Source organism: Cinclus cinclus, chromosome 2 (genome assembly GCF_963662255.1).
Source record: "Cinclus cinclus chromosome 2, bCinCin1.1, whole genome shotgun sequence".
NCBI lineage: Eukaryota > Metazoa > Chordata > Aves > Passeriformes > Cinclidae > Cinclus > Cinclus cinclus.
In genome coordinates, this window is record NC_085047.1 from 5271048 (window position 1) to 5288099 (window position 17052).

Below are 17052 nucleotides of genomic sequence, written 5' to 3' on the forward strand. Positions count from 1 at the left end.
GTCTCACTTGAAGGCAGACTCGATGCAATTAAAGCTTAAGGACCAAAGCGTGAGCTTCATTTTCAGTGCGAATACAACACTAACCCTTTCTCTCCCAGATCTCTGGTTATTCTGTTCTTTGGTTCCTCTGCTCAGAGAGCGTGGCAAAGCTTCAAATTAAACCTCCCACTCTGAAAACGGCACGCTTAACATTATTAGCCTGCAGAAACAGAATTTGCTGGGTCACTAGGAGCTGGCTACCAACGCATCTGCCACGACAGCCACGTTGGGAAGCAAGTCCATATGGTAATCCAGACAGCTTCTGACTTCTGCTGGGTACAACGTCTAAGGACTTGGCATCTTTTATTAGACAGTTTGGGTTTGTGCTGTTTCCTGCCTTTCTGTGGCATAAAAGGGTTGGGTTCCTACATTTGCATCACCAGCACTTCACTGGGGACACTCCGTATGTGGGCAGAAGGGTCTCCTGTAGAGAGAGGATCCTTGCAGCATGGGAGCACTAAGAGGGTACCTCATTCTGCTATCGCTGTCACTTCTGGCCTCTTTCTTATTTTTGTAAGCAAACAAACAACTAGGAGTTTCCTTTGGAAGGAAATTTGAACGTCTGCATCCTTGAGAAGGGCTTTCTCATTCTCGTTTTATTTACAAACAACCTCAGCCCCAGTCCCTAGTGTTGCCATATTTATGCATGTCAGGGTTTCCTGGATGTACTTCTAACGCACTTCTACCATTGACACTCTGTGGTGCTGGTGGACCGGGCAGCATCCCAAGTGCAGCAGCGCCCGCACATGAGGAGGGCTCACATCTGGCAACTTGGCATTGACACAAGCCCTGGATTCGGGTCTCGGCAACAGCGCATCGCAGCGGGACGGTCACGAAACTTGGAAAGCCGGGCTGTTATTTCTCGTTTGCATGGGAAAAAAACGGTGCATTTAGACCATGTCCCAAGACGCCGGTTTTCCAAGGAGCGCCCGAGGACTCTCTTTCTCCCCCCCCCAAAAAAAAAAAAACAAAACAAAGGAACCCGGTTTATCCCTTCACGCCACAACCTTCCCAAAGCCACCGCGCTCCGCAGCGCCGTCCCAGCAGCGCCGCTCGCCGGGGGCAGCCACGGCCCGGGCGGGGAGCGGGGCGGGCCGGGATGGGCAGGGGGGAGCGGGGCGGGCCGGGGCCGGGGCCGGGCCGGGATGGGCCGGGGCGGGCCAGGGGGAGCGGAGCGGGGCCGGGGCGGAGCGGGGCGGGCCGGGGGCGGGCTCTGGCGGCGCGGAGGAAGCGCCGGGCACCCCGCGCCGGCGGCGGCGCTGAACGGGCGGGCGGGCGGGCAGGTGAGGGCGGCGGGCCGGGGGGAGCGGCGCCCCGCTTATTTTTTTGTAACTTTCCGGGGTGGGGTCTTTTTGTTGTCGCTCCTGCCTCCTCCTCGCCTTCTTTCTCCCGCACCTTCCCCGTGCTCATTTTTTTTTTTTTTTTCCCCGACCCCTTGGAGGAGACGTTTTTTGCTCGCTCTCCTCCTGCCTCTCCCGCGGGAGCCGTGGGCGCGGAGGGGAGGCGCGGCGGCCGCCCCGCTGCGGGGGCGATGCCCCCGCCTGCCTTGGCGCCTCCCCGTGCCGGCCCCACCGCCTTCCCTTTGTGCCGCCGGGCCCGGCGCGACGCCTGCCCCGGGAGCCGGCGCCCCGCGGCGCCCCGCGGCGGGAGGTAAGGGCGGCCGCCGCCCCGCGCCCCGGCAGCCATGCGGACCCTGCCGCCGCAGCTCGCCTCCCTGCTGCTCCTCGGTAAGTGCCCATCGCCGGCGGGGCCGGACGGGACGGGACAGCGCGGGGGTGCCCCGGTGGGACGGGACGGGACCCCCCCGGTTGGCGCAGTCCCTCGAAGGGCGTGCGGGAGGATCACCCCTTGTCCGTGCCAAGCGCTTGTCCCCTGGAGTTGTCGCTGCCCGCGCCGCTCCTGTGGTCGGAGCAGCGGGAAAAAAAACCCCTCCTGTAAATATGTGTGTGTATATGTATGTATGAAATATATCGGGGTTTCATCTGTAGCCGCGGTATCCCGGTGACCATTCCTCGCCGTGCCCCGGGGTGTGGGAGCGGTGGGAGCAGAGGGGACGCGCAGCTCCGGCTCCGGGCGAGCTCCGGCTGCAACTTGGGAAGGCGAGCAGCCGTGCAGGGGCTGCTGCTGGGGTCGGAGGGTGTCTCGGAGGGGAACGGTGAGGTTAGGGAGTTACACGGATCTGTGCTGAGCTTGCACAATGAAAGCGGAGAAAATGCCTGGGGTAAGCTAGGCTGCAGAAACAAAGTGCTCTGCTTGGCTCTCGAGGAGCGCGTTGAAATGTAGAGGGAAGGCAGTCCCTGCTGCCGTGAAATGCAATTTGATTGCTTTGTGCTGCCTCTCAAAAGTGCTCCTGTAGTCCCTTCTCTGTGCCGGCGTTTTGTACCCCGTGAAGCGTTAAACGTGTGGTTTTGTCCCGTCCCACAAGTGCCCGCCCTAGGGATGACTGTATGCAGTTCTCTAAAGTCTTTTGGGATGCCAGTGCTGGGTGAGAGATGCTGTGGGGATGCCAGATTCCTTCCTACAGATTTGGGAAAAGCAGAATGCAAGATAGTTGAAACGCCTCTACGCTTCTTTTTGCTGCAGAACCAATGTGCGAGGCTTAAGTACTGATGAGTTGATAGGAACATTTGTGGAAAACACAGCGCGGCACCCTCATGCTCCGTTCTGCCTGTGTATGTACAAAGCAACCTCGGAGCTTGTTTTGATTTGCCTTTTCATCGGTATGATTTTATGCTGGCATTAGTGCTGTTGAGGGAAGAAGCGGCAGGGCTGGCAATTTCGCTGTCTTGAGAATTGTTACGTACATAACCTGCTCTGCCAATTTGGAAACGAGATCTCTACTAGAATTGCAGTCATGCTTCCATGTCTGTAATTTTGAGGGGGGTAGGTGCGTTAATGTGCTCTTGCCTGTCTTTAGCAAAGAGAGAGAGAGAGCAAACTCTTTGAAATGGTTTTGGAGATGGTTCAAACTTCCCCTAACCGCTAGCTTGCTTCCTTGGGTTCCTTGGGAAAAAAGCCATCTCCAAGCTAAGTTTATCCAGGGTGCCTTTGCTCCGTGAGTGCAGGGAAGCTGTCGTAGCCCGCAAGATGGGTGTAGGCGAAGGGCACAGCGCTTGCTGCCTTGGCTTCGCACGCTCCATCTCCGCCGTTGAAGAACAATAGCACCATTCTGGATTAGGGATTCCTAATATGGAGCGCTCGGGTCTGTGGGTCGGTGCGCGCTCCCTCCGGAGCACGCCCAGCTGCTGCGGCGGAGGAGCGACAGAGGGCATCCCTCCTCCTGGCCGGGGCATCCCTCCTCCTGGCCGGGGCATCCCTCCTCCTGGCCGGGGCATCCCTCCTCCGGCCCAGGGCTCCCCGCCGCTGGGACCCGCCAGCCCTGCGCTCCACACCCCATGTTGGTGCTCACCAGGAGCCCTGCCCGCTGCCGAGGCTGCCCCGACTCCCTGCTTGCAGGAATTATCTTTCTGCCTTTGACTTAAAACTGGCTCTAACCTGCCTTGATCCTCCCCAGGGGACGAGCTGTGAGGTGTCACTTTGGAGGATCGGTTGCTTTTCAGTGGTCTAAAAATCCCACGGATGTGTCCAGTTAGTAAAAACGTCATGCTGACCTTGTGCCGGACATGAGGCTGTTTTTAAGGGTGGGATGGGTACCACGTGTGTGCCTGGAGTTAGTTTTCTTTCTTTTCACCTGGACTTCTTTAACCAGTTGGACCGTGCTTGCCCAGCTGCCAGTTTTAATAAAGCTGGGGATGTGTGACAGTGCCCCAAAGCCACAAGTCACACAGAAGTGCTTTAGGTTACCCCTTGTAAAACTGAGACATCATTTGATTTAGTCGAGTAAAAATGCATGTTTTGTAACATAAATATGACTAGAAAAGGACTGTTGCTTTCTAAACATGTAATGTTTGTGCTAGAGTATGGGGATGAGATACTATGGGTCAAAAATGCAGAAAAAGAAATGCAACTCATTCTTTACTTCCCCTTCTGCAAACTCATTAAAGTCACTGAAGGAGGAATTGTAGTTATGGAAAGAGAAGGTGGGTGATTTAATACAATATATCAAGCATTAGCTCCCTACCAAAATCCGAGTAACTGTGAAACCAGGATCTGAAAACCCACATCTGGCATGTGGGTGTAACATTTGTACATCTCTGCTGTTTTTTCCCCCTTCTCGCTGCAGTGTTTGTTACAGGGTTCTTTAAACAAGTGGCACTTCATCACAACAAGTACAAAATGGGAAAATAGAGCAAGTGCTGTAAATAATCCTCATGCAGCAATGAGACCATTAATACTTGTGCCAGCCAGTGCTAATCCTATGTGTAGTTGCAAGATTTACCTCCTTTTTTTTTTTTGCGGGGATGCAAAGTCTGATACTCCTCATATTTATAGTGTAATATATAGGAAACACAATAGGCTTCTGGGGAACGCTGAACTCATTCATGTCAGTGACTGGTTTATGAATAGTTCTGCTTTTGAGTCTCTTGCCGTCTCCAGAATACCACCTGTGAATGCAATTTACGGCTCTTTGTGTTCAAACATTGCATATGTATATATGTACATAGACTCATTACCCTCTTCCTCTCTCTATTCATGCATAGTAATTGGTGATTTATTTGTGATTCCTAGAGGGGAGCAGAGCATGTGTAAGGTCTCCAAACTGCAGCTCACTTATAAATGGCTCTTTGGAGTGAAATACCCGTGCTGAGGTGACTCTTGGAGAATGAAGGGATGCTCTTCCAGGCCTGTCTCCCGGAGGGGAAGGGGGTGCTGGCTGGGAAGCAGCAGTGTGCACTTGGCTGCCACTCAAGAGTTCTGCTCCTGCACCCTCCTGCTCTTCTGCTGCCTGCCCAGGCTCACAAGCTGACACACTCAAGTTTAGGTGCAATAGACCTGAGGAGTGCTTGGCTGGAGGGGAACGAACATCTGGAGCAAGCAACCTAGTGGGTGTTTTCACACAGGGGGTTTGGGGCTGTTTTTGTTTGCCACAGCTCGCGGCCCAGGAGTGTTGCTGGCGCCTCATCTGCTCCTCCATGCATTGTTAGCAGCAGTGGCCAAGATTGTGCTTTCTCCATCTGCGTCCGCCCCAAGTCCTCCGCCGCCAGCTTTGTCGTGCCAGCCAATTCCACTGCCCTCGTGCCTGTGTTTGCTGCCTCGGGATCACTGTGGAGTGCAGTGCCGGACCTGGGCTGATCCCGAGTGTGCTGGGGTGGGCTGTGACCCTGCTCTGCTTGGGGAACGTGCTCTACAGATGGCTCTGGCCATTGCCTCGTTTCTGCGTGCGGTTGGGGTGGCTCTCTGGGTGTCCCTAAGGTGGGACACTGCTACAGCCATTGGAGCTGGGCTGGCAGGCTCCGCTCCTGCACGTCCCCAAGTGTAATTCTTCATGGGCAGACTCCCTCCCTGCCTTCTTGGCCAGACTGTCTGACATCCTGAGGCTCCTGCAGATCCTGTTTATTTACACAGGAGGTTTTGGTTTATGCGAATCGTTGTCTTTTAGTTGACCTTCCGTCAAGTTAGATGTCTTTATTAAAGCAGTTTTTATTGCAAATCGAATGTGTACTTAGAACACTTCTACCAGACCCATTATATAAAGTGAAAGGCAAACTAAACAGTGTTACAGACCACAGGAAAGGGGGTGGGAGAGAGAGGGTCAGTGGGAGAACATCACTTCAGCGCTGGGAGGCTTGTTGAGTTGTTTTGTGGGGTTTTTTTTAACAAGGAAATTGCCTTTTTTGGAAAAAAAAATTAGAAGTTTTTTTATTTTGGTCTTTCTTGGTTTCTTTCTTATCCATACAAAACTGGTCATGGGTTCTGTCATTGATTTAAAGGTTATACAGTCTAGTTTGAAGCCAGAGGTGTTTTCATTTGTTTACCTTGGGTGAATCAGAGTGCTCTAACCTGCAGGATTCCTGCCCAGGAACTGAAAGCATCAGGAAAATCACCTGAAAGGAAGGGGAAGATTTTTGAGCGCAATAGGGTTTTCTTATTGTTGCTAGGGTTCCTCAGCTCATGATTTGACTTGTCTACTGGTAACGAGGGCATTAAGACCCTCCAGCCAGTGTCTGGAAAACTGCTGTATTGAGATTTGCCTCTGGCTTTGAAGTTCCTAAATACTTCTTCATGATAACCTACTAAATGGCTTTTGACTCCATTTTTATATTGGTATTTCTTTCCAAATCGTATAAGATCTTCTTAAGGGATAGCTCTTTGCAATAGAATATTAGGAGACGTTTAGCATGTGTTTCTTATCAGCCATGGTGAAGCTAAAATGGAGCCTTTCCTGACAAAGCTGGGTTTGATCACATTGCAAGACAAAGAAATCGAGTCTGCAGCTGCGTTCGGTGGGTCTGGGCTGTCTCTGTGCATCTGTGTCATGTCCAGCTCTAACCTGTTGCTCACCTTGTCTCCATCAGGAACATGTTTCAAATTATGTAAGTCAGTAAGATTTTCCTTGTTAGGTTTAATTAGCGAGTGGCAGTGAGACAAGAGGAAGTCTTGCCTTTCTGACTGTTGCTAAAGTCACATTTCAGTAAGTAATTGGACACAAGCACAAAACCAAACCATCTCAGCTAAGTGATGGGAAGCCTTTCTTGGAAAGGGAAAGGCTTTGACAGGACTTGTACCGTTGCTGCACAGTACTTAAACAAATGCCAAAAAGCAGGGATGCTCCTGAAAGGAGGTGTTCCAGCCTGGTTCCTGCCTGGTGTGGCAGGCAGGGGAGGGTGCAGGTCAGGCTGCTTGCATGAAGACCAGTCGGAGGGACTTGGCTGATCTCAGAGCTAGCTTGGCAAACCCAGTAAATAGGTGGAGGGGCTCTGTGTGTGTGTGTGTGACATGAAAATAGATCTGTTTTTATGTGGTCCTCCAGATGTTTATGGAATGCCAAGGGAAGGGGGATGCTGCAGAGGCAGGAGGCTGGAGGACATGGCAAGTTCACCTGGCTGGGTTCCCTACTTTGCTGGGGTGTGCATGCTCCATGTCCCAGGCCCTCATTGTTCTGGGTCCAAGGATGTGTGGCCGGTTACTCATCCCTCCAGTGAGCCCAGTGTTTGTTCCAGCCAGTCTCTTAAGTGTTACCAGCACCTGACAGAGGCTGCCTGCTCTGTTCTGCTCAGTCTTTAATCTGGAGTTTCTGGCTGAAACCACTGCCTGAACCCTCCTATGGCTCCTCTTTCCTGATTTTACTCCTGTGCTCGTATTTCCTTGGTGTTTCTTGGTCCATTTCTAGCTCTTACTGGGCTGGGAAAAAGGAGGGAAAAGATGGTGCACTGTAAATTGGAGGAGTGGGAAAAGGATCACAGACTGATGGAATGATTTGGGTTGGAAGGGACCTTAAAGATCATCTAGTTCCACACCCACTCCCTGCCCTGGGCAAGGATGCCATCCCCTACACCAGGCTGCTCGGGACCCATCCTACCTGATCTTGAGCATTTCCAGGGATCCACTGCTTCTCTAGGCAGCCTGTTCCAGTGCCTCAGCACCCTCTGAGTAAAGAATTTCCTCCTAACATCTAATCTAAATCTCCCCCTTTTTCCATTTAAAACTGCTCCCCCTTGTCCTATCACTATCTGGCCGTCTGTAAAGTTGCTCTCCATCTTTTTTATATACCCCCTTTGAGTACTGAAAGGCTGGAAGTGATGCTTCCCTGGAGCCTTCTCTTCTCCAGGCTGTAAAAAAGATGATCCAAGGGACAGCATTAGGGGGAGAAGGAAGGTGAAGAACCCAGATGGTAAGAAAGAGGAGAGCAGGCTCTGAAAGATGGATCTTGCCAAATGCCAGGCCTTACAGCATGCCCATAGCTTTTCAAGTGTCAAAGACTCCTGAGTATAAAAGAAACTGAGATAGTGAGGATCTGTCTGTATTTGTCTTGTTCCTGAGCAGTATACTTACCACTGCTCTTAGCTGACTTCTTTCCAAACAAGATACTGATTCCACCTGGGACTTGAAAAATCATCTAGCACTTCTCCTGTCTTTTCTGATTTTAGCAGACTTAAGACTTTGCTGGTCAGGAGGGGATGAAGTTGCCATTGAAGTGCAGGAATAAGGAGATTTCAGGGCACTTTCTGTTGACAAAGTTGTCTCAGTTGGGATCCAGAGCAGCATCTGGGGCAGCTGCACAGCCATTAGCACTGTCAAGCGTTTCACTAATGCCAGTTGTTTGCTTTGCTGTTCTGCATATTGTTTTTCTGCCCCTTTCAAAACAACTCATCAGGCTCTGATGTGTTTGGAGGTGATTTTTTGGTAGCTGTTGTACCACTGCTGGATTTTGGGGGGTTTTTAACTAGTGGCATGAGTCTAGAAATGCTGTTCTCTGCTCACAGAAGCTGATAGTTTTGCTTCCCAGCATATATGTTCCCTTCTAGAGTCATTGTGATTACGGGGGAATAACAAGCGATGATGGTACATCTGGGGGACTTTTGGGGTGGTTTTTTTTGGTTGTTCCTCCCACATTGCATTCCTGATGTGTCTGCCTGAGACCTACTGTCACTTTTATGGCTTTTGGGCTTTGTGTGGAAGTTGATAAGCTTGTCAAAGGGAGATGGGAGAAGGGGATGAGGTAGGTCTATTTTTCAACAGACTCTGTAGCTCTAAATGTCTGTTCCGTGTTTGAGAGGAGCTCAGCACTGACCCAGACTGCTGTGAAATAGGTGGTTTCTGAAGTTTTGAGAGAACTGGAGTCTTGAAGATGAGATACTGAGCCCCAAAATAGCAGAATTTTTTGGTTGTTTCTTTGGGAAAGAAGGGCTCTGGTCTCTCATGACAGCAAGGTTATTAAGATTTGGCTTAGATAAATTGGGCCTTTTTCATCTTGGATTAATCATTTTGTCTCTGTTCAGCATCAGCACCATGAACACAGGAATTTGCCCAGGTTCCTCCAGATCTCTCTGGAAGGGAAGCTGGATCTTGAATATGAGAAGGCAGTTGTTTGTTGCCAGAAGTCATCCAGAAGCTCAGTACTCTGGAAAATCATACTGCTGGAATCTGGCACTTATTAACTCGAGTTACCCAGTACCTAGGATCCAGCCAAAGAGCTCTGGCTGGCTGCCAGGCTGAAATTACCAACCTGGGTGTCAGGCCTTGTTGGTTCCCTCTTGATAGCTTGAAATAGGAGCTTCCCAACGAGCATCTGTGTGCCAGCCTCTCTTCTAGTCTTATTTCTTCTTACAGCTTTGTAAATTTGTTCGAGGTAATTATAGTACTTACTAATATTTTTTTCAGTTCTGTGCAATTATCTGAATGTGTTTATCTCCGGTGTGCTTTCAAAGTGCTCTGCCCCCTCTCACCATATCATTTCATCTTATCTCCCTGACTCAGTGCTTTCTGCTCCTTCTCTCATACAGCCCTTGGCCCTCAGCTTCTTCCATCCTCCTGAATACACTGTCAAGCTTTGCTTTCCTCTCCTGGAGGTTCCCGTATCCCTTTTTCCTGCTCTGCTGTCTAATCCCATTACAGGGGAGGGATGTTTGCTCCAGTTTGTGGGGGATGAGTGCTTTACTGCCCTGCCAGGTGCTAAGGCGCTTTCCAGCGAAGAACATGGATACCAAGAGAAACTGGGCTGGCATCATGCCACCTCCCAGCTTTCTACTGGCTGCTTGTGGCCTGCAGACAGCATCTTGAGAGCTCCTGCTGAAGGGTTTGACCTTTATGCCTACAGCAGTGTTATCTGGCGCCTGCAGCAGGAGTCACAGCGTGCAAATTCCAGTGCTTTCTTCTGACTTGTGATGTAATTGTAGGCAAGTCACTCTGTCTCTGCTCTTGAAGTAGAGACAGTTGCTTAAAAAGTGTCATGGGATCTTCTGGGGAGGAAGTATGCAGCGTTAGGGCTGAGGTCTTGCTTGCTGTCTGTAAGCAAACAGGCTGCTTTTTTTCCTATGCACGGAAGAAGACGTGGCGTGGAAGAGATTGTTACGGCCTGATTGATTTCACTCTTGGTGTTAGAAAAAGAAGAAAATTGATTTTTTCACTTTGAGCTCTATGGTGTTACTCACCTGCACAAGCTCTCTTGCTTATCCTACATGGAAAAGAGCGCTCCTTGCTGCCCCATTAGGCTCTTGGGGCACAGCCCATGTGCCTGTAACGTGGAGCTGCTGTGATTCATCCCAGCCATCAGTGTTACAGCAGCACAGTTTATCTATGGGTCGCTGGCACCTTAGGAGCTGTTACGTCTAATCAGTCCCATGCAATGAGCTGGTTGGCAGTGAAATCTAATCTAGAGTGTGTAGCTGCCAAATGCTTGATGTCAAGCAAGCACTTACTCCTTTCTGCTGGAAATGAGTTGGACTTGAACAAGATCAGCTTCGGATGCCTTTCTTGCGTGTAGGATTCAGAGTCCAGCCTCAGGTACCTGTATTGCAGAGGGGCAAAAGTTGTCCAGAGTCCAAAGGGCCGCAAGGAACGTGTAAATCTACCTGCTCATCTTCATGTTTAGATGTCAAAACATGTTCTTCTTATCTCATGTGGCTTTTTACACCACCTCTTCCCCTTGCTTCCGTGTGAGGAGGTGATCTCTCAGATACTGCCATCATCATTAGAGAGCATAGAGGGACCTTGTGTTGGTTCTTTTATATGAGTTAGTCTTGCATGAGATGTCTAAGTTTTGTTTTTATTTCCTGTTTTCTGCTGCTCTTAGACCTCATCCATTCCTCTTGAATTGTCCAGTTGTGCCTGCAGGGTCCCTCTGCAGATGCTATCCTGTGGCTGCCAAGCAGAGGAAGGGCAACACTTACTCAGTGATTATTCTGATCTGTACCTGCCTCTGGTGTTTGGGCTGATTTTTTTTTTTTTTCTTTCAGTCTTTGCAGGGAAGAATATGGCTGCCGGTGTGTGATTGGAAGGAGGTTTGTTTCCTCCTGGATCAGTGGGGAGAACTATCTGAGACTGCCCTGAACAGCATGGGGTAATGTAGGGGAGGCGAGGGGCTGATCTCAGAGGTCTGTCACCTCTTCTCACAGGCCTGCCCCTGCTAAGCTGTTGTCACCCTTCTTCTGACTCTCATCTGGATCCCTTTGGTTTTTTTAGGCTGGCTTGTTTTGGGGGAAGGTGTAGGGAGGAGGGAGGTGAATGTGAGGAAGGATTTGCTGTGTGTCAAATGCCTAATAGCTGCTCTAGCAGATCCACTGGGATACATTACTGAAAGCTTCCTAATGATCTCAGTGTAATGGGTTTGAGCCTTGGAAGTCCACTTGCTGGGAGGGGGATCCCAGAGCTTTGTGCTTGACTCCTAGGGGTTGAGGGCTGGGTTCCTGGTAGCAGACAGGGCAGGCAGCAAGAGCTGCCTCAGAATCACAGAATCAATTAGGCTGGAAAAGCCCTCTGAGGTCATCTAGTCCAACCTGTGACTGAGCACCACCATGTCAACCAGACCACGGCACTGAGTGCCATGTCCAGTGGGGCACTTGGACACGTTCAGGGCTGGTAGCTCCGTCGTCTCCCTGGGCAGCCCGTTCCAGTGTTTCATCCCCTTCTTTATGGCACCCACCCCTCCATGGGGAAGTGTCAGAGGGGAGCTGTATGCAGGCCTTTGGCATGGCAGAAAAATTATTCTGTGGGAGGCTTGGCCAAGCACCAACTACTGCTGATACCTCAGAAATGTAGATTATCAGAGGCTGCAGTTGTGTAGGTGCCAGCTAAGTCCCTAAAGAGATGTAATCTGAGGAAAGGGTAATTTTCCTTACAGAGATACCAGGGTGTTGGTGGAAGGGGGAGATGTGCAGAGGAGCATGACCATAACTGATACCAGCAGCCTCTAAACCTGGCTGCTGGCAACACATGTGGTCAAGAAATGTGCTGGGGAATGTGGCTCCCACCCCAGCTGCAGGAGTAGCACCTGGCTCTGCTGCTCCCATTCCTCTAACCACTGCTGTTCCTCAGGTGGCATCATGCAACCTCCTCCTTCTGGCACTGCTGGTGGCCTGGCTGTTTCTTACCTGTGAAAGTGATGGGAGCCAGGGTGACGTGAGAAAGGAGGGTTCATCAGTCCTGGAAGGTGCCGGTGGAGTCGTGGGGACCCCTGAGGTGGGTGGGGATGATGAAGAGGGTGTAGAAATGAGGGTCGGAGACAGCAGGAGTGCAGTTTTCCCGTGGATGGACAGATGTAAAAGAAATGCTTGTACATGATCTTAAAGGTGCTGCAGTAGAGATTCTCCATAGTTACTGGGGTGATCAGCATCGTTTTCTAAATAATCCTCCGTATGTGGATGCGAATCTTGAGTGTGGGTAGTAGGGTGAAGTGAGGCTTCTGGGGAAGTATGCTAGTGGGAGGCTAAAAATAAATTATCAAAAGGAAGAATTGAGAAATTAACAAAGCTAAACGGATGTATGCTGCTCTAAGAAAAGGGTGTCGTATTTGAAAGCATATTTTTGAAAATCCATTTGCTTAGTCATCTTACAGATAATTTAGCTATTTTTGCCTTCTTTGCTCTGATGACACTTCACTGTCTATATAATAGGCTTAGCATCTGCATTCTTTTTTAGAGTAAAGGGAAAATATATCTGCTAATTTTGAGTTGGCTTTGTAGAATTGCTTTACCTCTTGGCTGTGAAATAAATAAGATACTGGTCTTAAAACTATTTTAAAGAGAATAGTTGGCATTATTTTCCTTCTAACTCATCTTTTTAACCCATCTGCCATGTCTGCAATCAAATTTGAACAGAGAATATATACCCTTGCTATTTAATTTGTAATAATAACTGTGCCCTCAACTTCTCCAGACATTAAAGTGGTAATGTTTGGGTTCAGCACAGTAATCTACTGGGGAATGAATGCAAGATCAAGGGCATTTGCAGGATTTTATTTCTTTGTGTTTGCAGGGGCTGTGGCACTGCTAGCGGGTTGCTCACAAATGGTGTTATAGATTACCTCTTTTGCAGGCAGCAAGATTTGCATCTTGCCGTTCCTATTTGATCTGCAAGTGGTTATGAGAGCTGTATACTTGAATTCAGATTTTTCTGAGTAGCAGTCTGCAGTCATTAGGGCAGCACTTAGACCCCAGAGGCTTTTTCCATGTTTTCATCCTGTTTCAGTAACCGTGTCTCTTGTTATCTTGTTCCTGAATATTTTCTCTGGTAAGAGGATGCTGTTTGTTGCAGCTGTTAAACCTCAAATGTCTTGAATCTCCCTTAGGGAAGTGAGGGGTGAGTTCCTGAGGTTTCTGTGAGAGCAGCCTATAGAAACACCTACATGTCTTTCCCAAGTATACAGCCAGGAGGTATTATTGGTGCTGTCCTAACCAGCTGATGAAATCTGGCTGGTTCAGCCTGTGATGCCTTCCTCTTGCTGTGTTGAAGGGGTTTAGTAAGGAAACAGGGATAACGGGGATTCTTTGGGTTTTTTTGTTGTTGTTTTTTTTTTTTTTTTGGTTGGGTTTTTTTTTTTTTTTTGTTTTTTTTTTGTTTGTTTGTATTTTGCAAGCAGTGGTACTGGGTGGCTCTGGTTGCTTTTGTCAGAACAGTGTAGCTAGGAGGTGTCAAAGGAAATTATGGATGTTTGTTCGGTTTCCTGGCTAGATGTACCATGTGGGTTTTGGAGAAATGTGCATTGAATAAACATTGGGTAAATCTCCTAGGACTAGCATCGCCTGGGAGCAGTGTTGGGAGCTATGCTTATCTTCATGGCAGGATTTAAAAAGAAACGTTTGTATGAGAAGAGTTTTGCGCCCTGTGTTTGGTTCCCATCGGTTCAGTGATTTGTAATGTTGCTCCGTCTGTTCCTTTTAAAGCCAGCTGGCCAACCTTAGGAGAGGATTATCTGAGTAGAATTCTCCAAAGCCTACATTGCCCTCAGAATTCTTTCTTTCCCCCTCTTTCACAGAGCCAGAGTCCAACCCGAGCCCAGGTGTGACCACTGCCACATTTAGAATGTTGTGGCTTGCTGGAGCCCCTTGGCAGACAAGTTGTGCCCCATTTGTGCCCCATCACTGGGTGGGCATGGCTTGGGCAGAGCCAGTGGGGACAGTCACTGCCAGGAAGGGCAGGAGCTCTGTCCCAAGTGGTGACAGCTCGGTGCCTTTACCAGGACTGGCCTGGCCACTGATGGATGGAGAATCCAAGGCAGTGTGTGCCATGGTCCCCTTGTTCCTCCTGCCCCCACAGGTGATGCTCCCAGAGACCCAAAGGGATGCTGTGGTGGCAGCCAGCCCTGTGGGCATGGGGACACCTTCACAGCCAGGGACAGCCTGGTTTGGGCATGGGGCTGGCTTCTGTGTGCTTTGGGACATTGACCAGGAGCAGCCAAGTGCCTGTGGTGCCCCAAGCCTTGCTTCACGAGCTTGTGCAGGACTGTTTAATTTTGCCTTCATCTTGGGAGGTGACATTTCGCAGCTGCTGCAGGCAGGTGCTCAAAAAGCTGTGGCTGGAACCTATGCTAACCCTCACCAGCAGCCTGCTGCTGCTCTGAGGTGAGGAGGGGGATGGCCTCAGCAGCTCCTTTGGGGTTGTAGTCCCACTTCCCCTCCATTCTCCCAGTCTCTGTGCTGGTGTCCTCCAGCTCTGTCAGTCACTGACAGATCTGGAGCGTGTGTGGTGTTTCGGTGCAGCTGCTGAATCTGTTAAACTTGCATCAGTCACTCGCTGTTAAGGCTTATAATCAGTGTAAAATCTCTGGGGTGCAGCTATTTACAGGAAAAAAACCAACCCACTGCACCCTTCCAGACTTGCATCAAACAAGAGTTTTATTCTCATTAATTGAATTCCTCTAGAGTCTGATAACTTGGGCATGTTGAAATCAGATAAATAAAACCCTCCCTCCCTCCCTGGTAGCTGTGTAAGCCTTTCCTTAACTCCTTGATCAGAGGGGACTAGGCTTTGCTAAGTAAGTAGCTGAGGATGAAAACTTCTGCATATGTCTGCCCATTGGGGAGTGTAGGCAGGAGGATACTCAGAGTGGTGTATCAGAAAGATTTGCTCATCCCCCAGCCTTCCTTTCCTCAGTTGATTGGGACAGTTTTTTTTTTTTGTTTAGTCACCCTCAAACACATCGTCCATGTTAAGAAGCTGGGACTCTGCTTTCTTTCAGACCTTCAGATAAACCTGCAGCCCTACAAAGTGGCAAGTCTGCTCTTGCTGCAGTCAGGGTGTATCACCTTTGAATCATCTCTCAGGCCATGCTGCCCCATCTCATCTTGTGGATGCTGAGAAACATTGCTCTGGGAGGCAGAAGGGCGTTTGGACTGGTGCCCGAGGTGTGGTGTTGCTGAGCTGATTCTGTAATCCTGAAAAAATCCAACTTGCAGCTTTTCCCAGACTCCATACATCAAATGAGACTTTTGCAGTCGTTAAGGTCACGTCCCTTTTCTTGTTGCATCTCTCGTATTCCTGTTCCTGTCCTGGTGCTGAAGGCTGGGGCCCCTCTTGTTCAGCAGATGCTGTTGGTTAGTCCAGAGTCGTTCCTCCCTGTGCCTGGATTACCCATGCCATAATGAGGTACCTGGCTTGCCAGCCAGCCTTTTGCATGTCTTGATTTTCAGTCAGCACTGCTCCTCCCCTTCAGGGTCTTTCTGGTTTTCTCCTCCCCTTCCACTCCTGCTGCTGCTATTTTTGTGCACCCTGGATTTGGATTCCTCCCCCCCCCCACTCCTCTTTTGTCAGTATTTCTGCCCCATAGCTGTTTATACCACCAATGCAGTGGCATCTTCCCCCCATCCCCAGGACACTTTTTCTGCCCTCTCTCCCATCTGCTGCTGTTTTGCAGTGATGTGAGACTGGCATGAGTCCTCTGACCACAGTGACCTCCCCATCTCAGAGCCTGGCCTCTTCCCTCTCTGCCTTGTTCCTTGTAAACTCTTTTAATTTTTGCTGTAGTGAATGCTGATGGTGGTATTCCCCGTCAAGCTTGGATAGCCCCTTCTCCACCTTCAGATTTGCTTCTCAAACTGTAGGAGCTCTGTGAAGAGAACTGGAATACAAATGACAGTTTGTCTTTACCTGTTGGTTTTCTCTGTCCTGCTTGCCTTCTCCACGGTTTTCACAAAGGTAGAATTTCTAACCCTTTTGCTTGTCTTAAGGGTCTCAACTAATTTTCCCTTGCCTCTGTCATTTGTTTTTCTACTCACAACCTCTCTCCTTCAGTGCAAACCTGCTTTATCCCCTCCTCATCCAGCAGCTGCTGTGTCCTCTGCAAACCCCATGGGATGCTCTGTCTGGAGCTTTTCCCTCCCAGCTCTCTGCCAGTTTAGTCTGTTGCTGTGATTGACTTCGCAAGGGCTTTCTTAATAGCCCCCACTGCTCTGCATCTTGGTTGTGATCAAGTATTACCTTTCTTGACTTTGTAATTGACCTTGCACTAACCTGTTTTCATCTCTTCCTGGAGAGATTTCCTCAAAGTTCTGTTGTCTGTCTTTTTCTGCCTCTGACAGAGCTTTTCTTGTGACCTCATGAGTTTACCCTCTATGCCAGCTTCAGGGTTTGCTTTTGTGTGGCTACGAGGGGTCTATTCTGTGACCCTGTCCAGATCTTCCTATAGTCCCTACCTCTTTGTAGTTTTGTCCACCGGTAAAAAAAAAATGGAGAGGCTTCTCTTCTGATGTTACAGGGTCGTATTTCTGTTCAATTCAAAATTTTAGCCTCAGTCTGTGGTGCTTACCTACATGCAAGTGTACACACCTGGGTCTTTCTGCTTAAGGAGTGTAAGGTGCAGCATTTCCTATCCGTCTCCTGCCTCTGAAATACGTTTAGGTTTTTTTGTTGTCTACTGATTCCCCCAAACTCTCAAATTAGTTCCTACTCTTCTGCTGTGCCAAATGCAAGATGTGTGTCTTCCCTTTTAAAGCCGTTCTTAGCCTTGTTCTACCTTTTCTTTGTAGTGCTTCTTCACTCTGTGGCTTTTGATTCCCAGCCTGTGCCTCTCATTGTGTTTCCTCAGGCTGGGTTCTCAGAGAAAGAGGGCTTATCTGATCATGCTGCCTCTGCCACCCCTTTCCAGAGAACCTGGAAGCCCTGTGGCCAATTTTACGCAAATTTGACAGGAGCAGAGCACTTGGAAAATAAAGGAGTTTCTGCAAGCCTTGTGAAGAG

The 17052-nt window shown here is 49.5% G+C and overlaps 1 protein-coding gene across 1 annotated transcript in view; it reads left to right on the forward strand.

Annotated features, from left to right (window-relative positions):
• The first annotated feature begins 5290 nt into the window (after positions 1–5290).
• Positions 5291–17052, forward strand: part of IGSF3 (immunoglobulin superfamily member 3) — an 88119-nt gene continuing 76357 nt past the window's right edge. Inside the window, exons 1-6 of the mRNA XM_062510714.1 lie at positions 5291–5352; positions 6295–6383; positions 9550–9734; positions 11914–12093; positions 13166–13169; positions 13853–13876. Coding sequence (XP_062366698.1) covers positions 5291–5352; positions 6295–6383; positions 9550–9734; positions 11914–12093; positions 13166–13169; positions 13853–13876 — 544 coding nt within the window. The remainder of the gene's footprint in view (positions 5353–6294; positions 6384–9549; positions 9735–11913; positions 12094–13165; positions 13170–13852; positions 13877–17052) is intronic.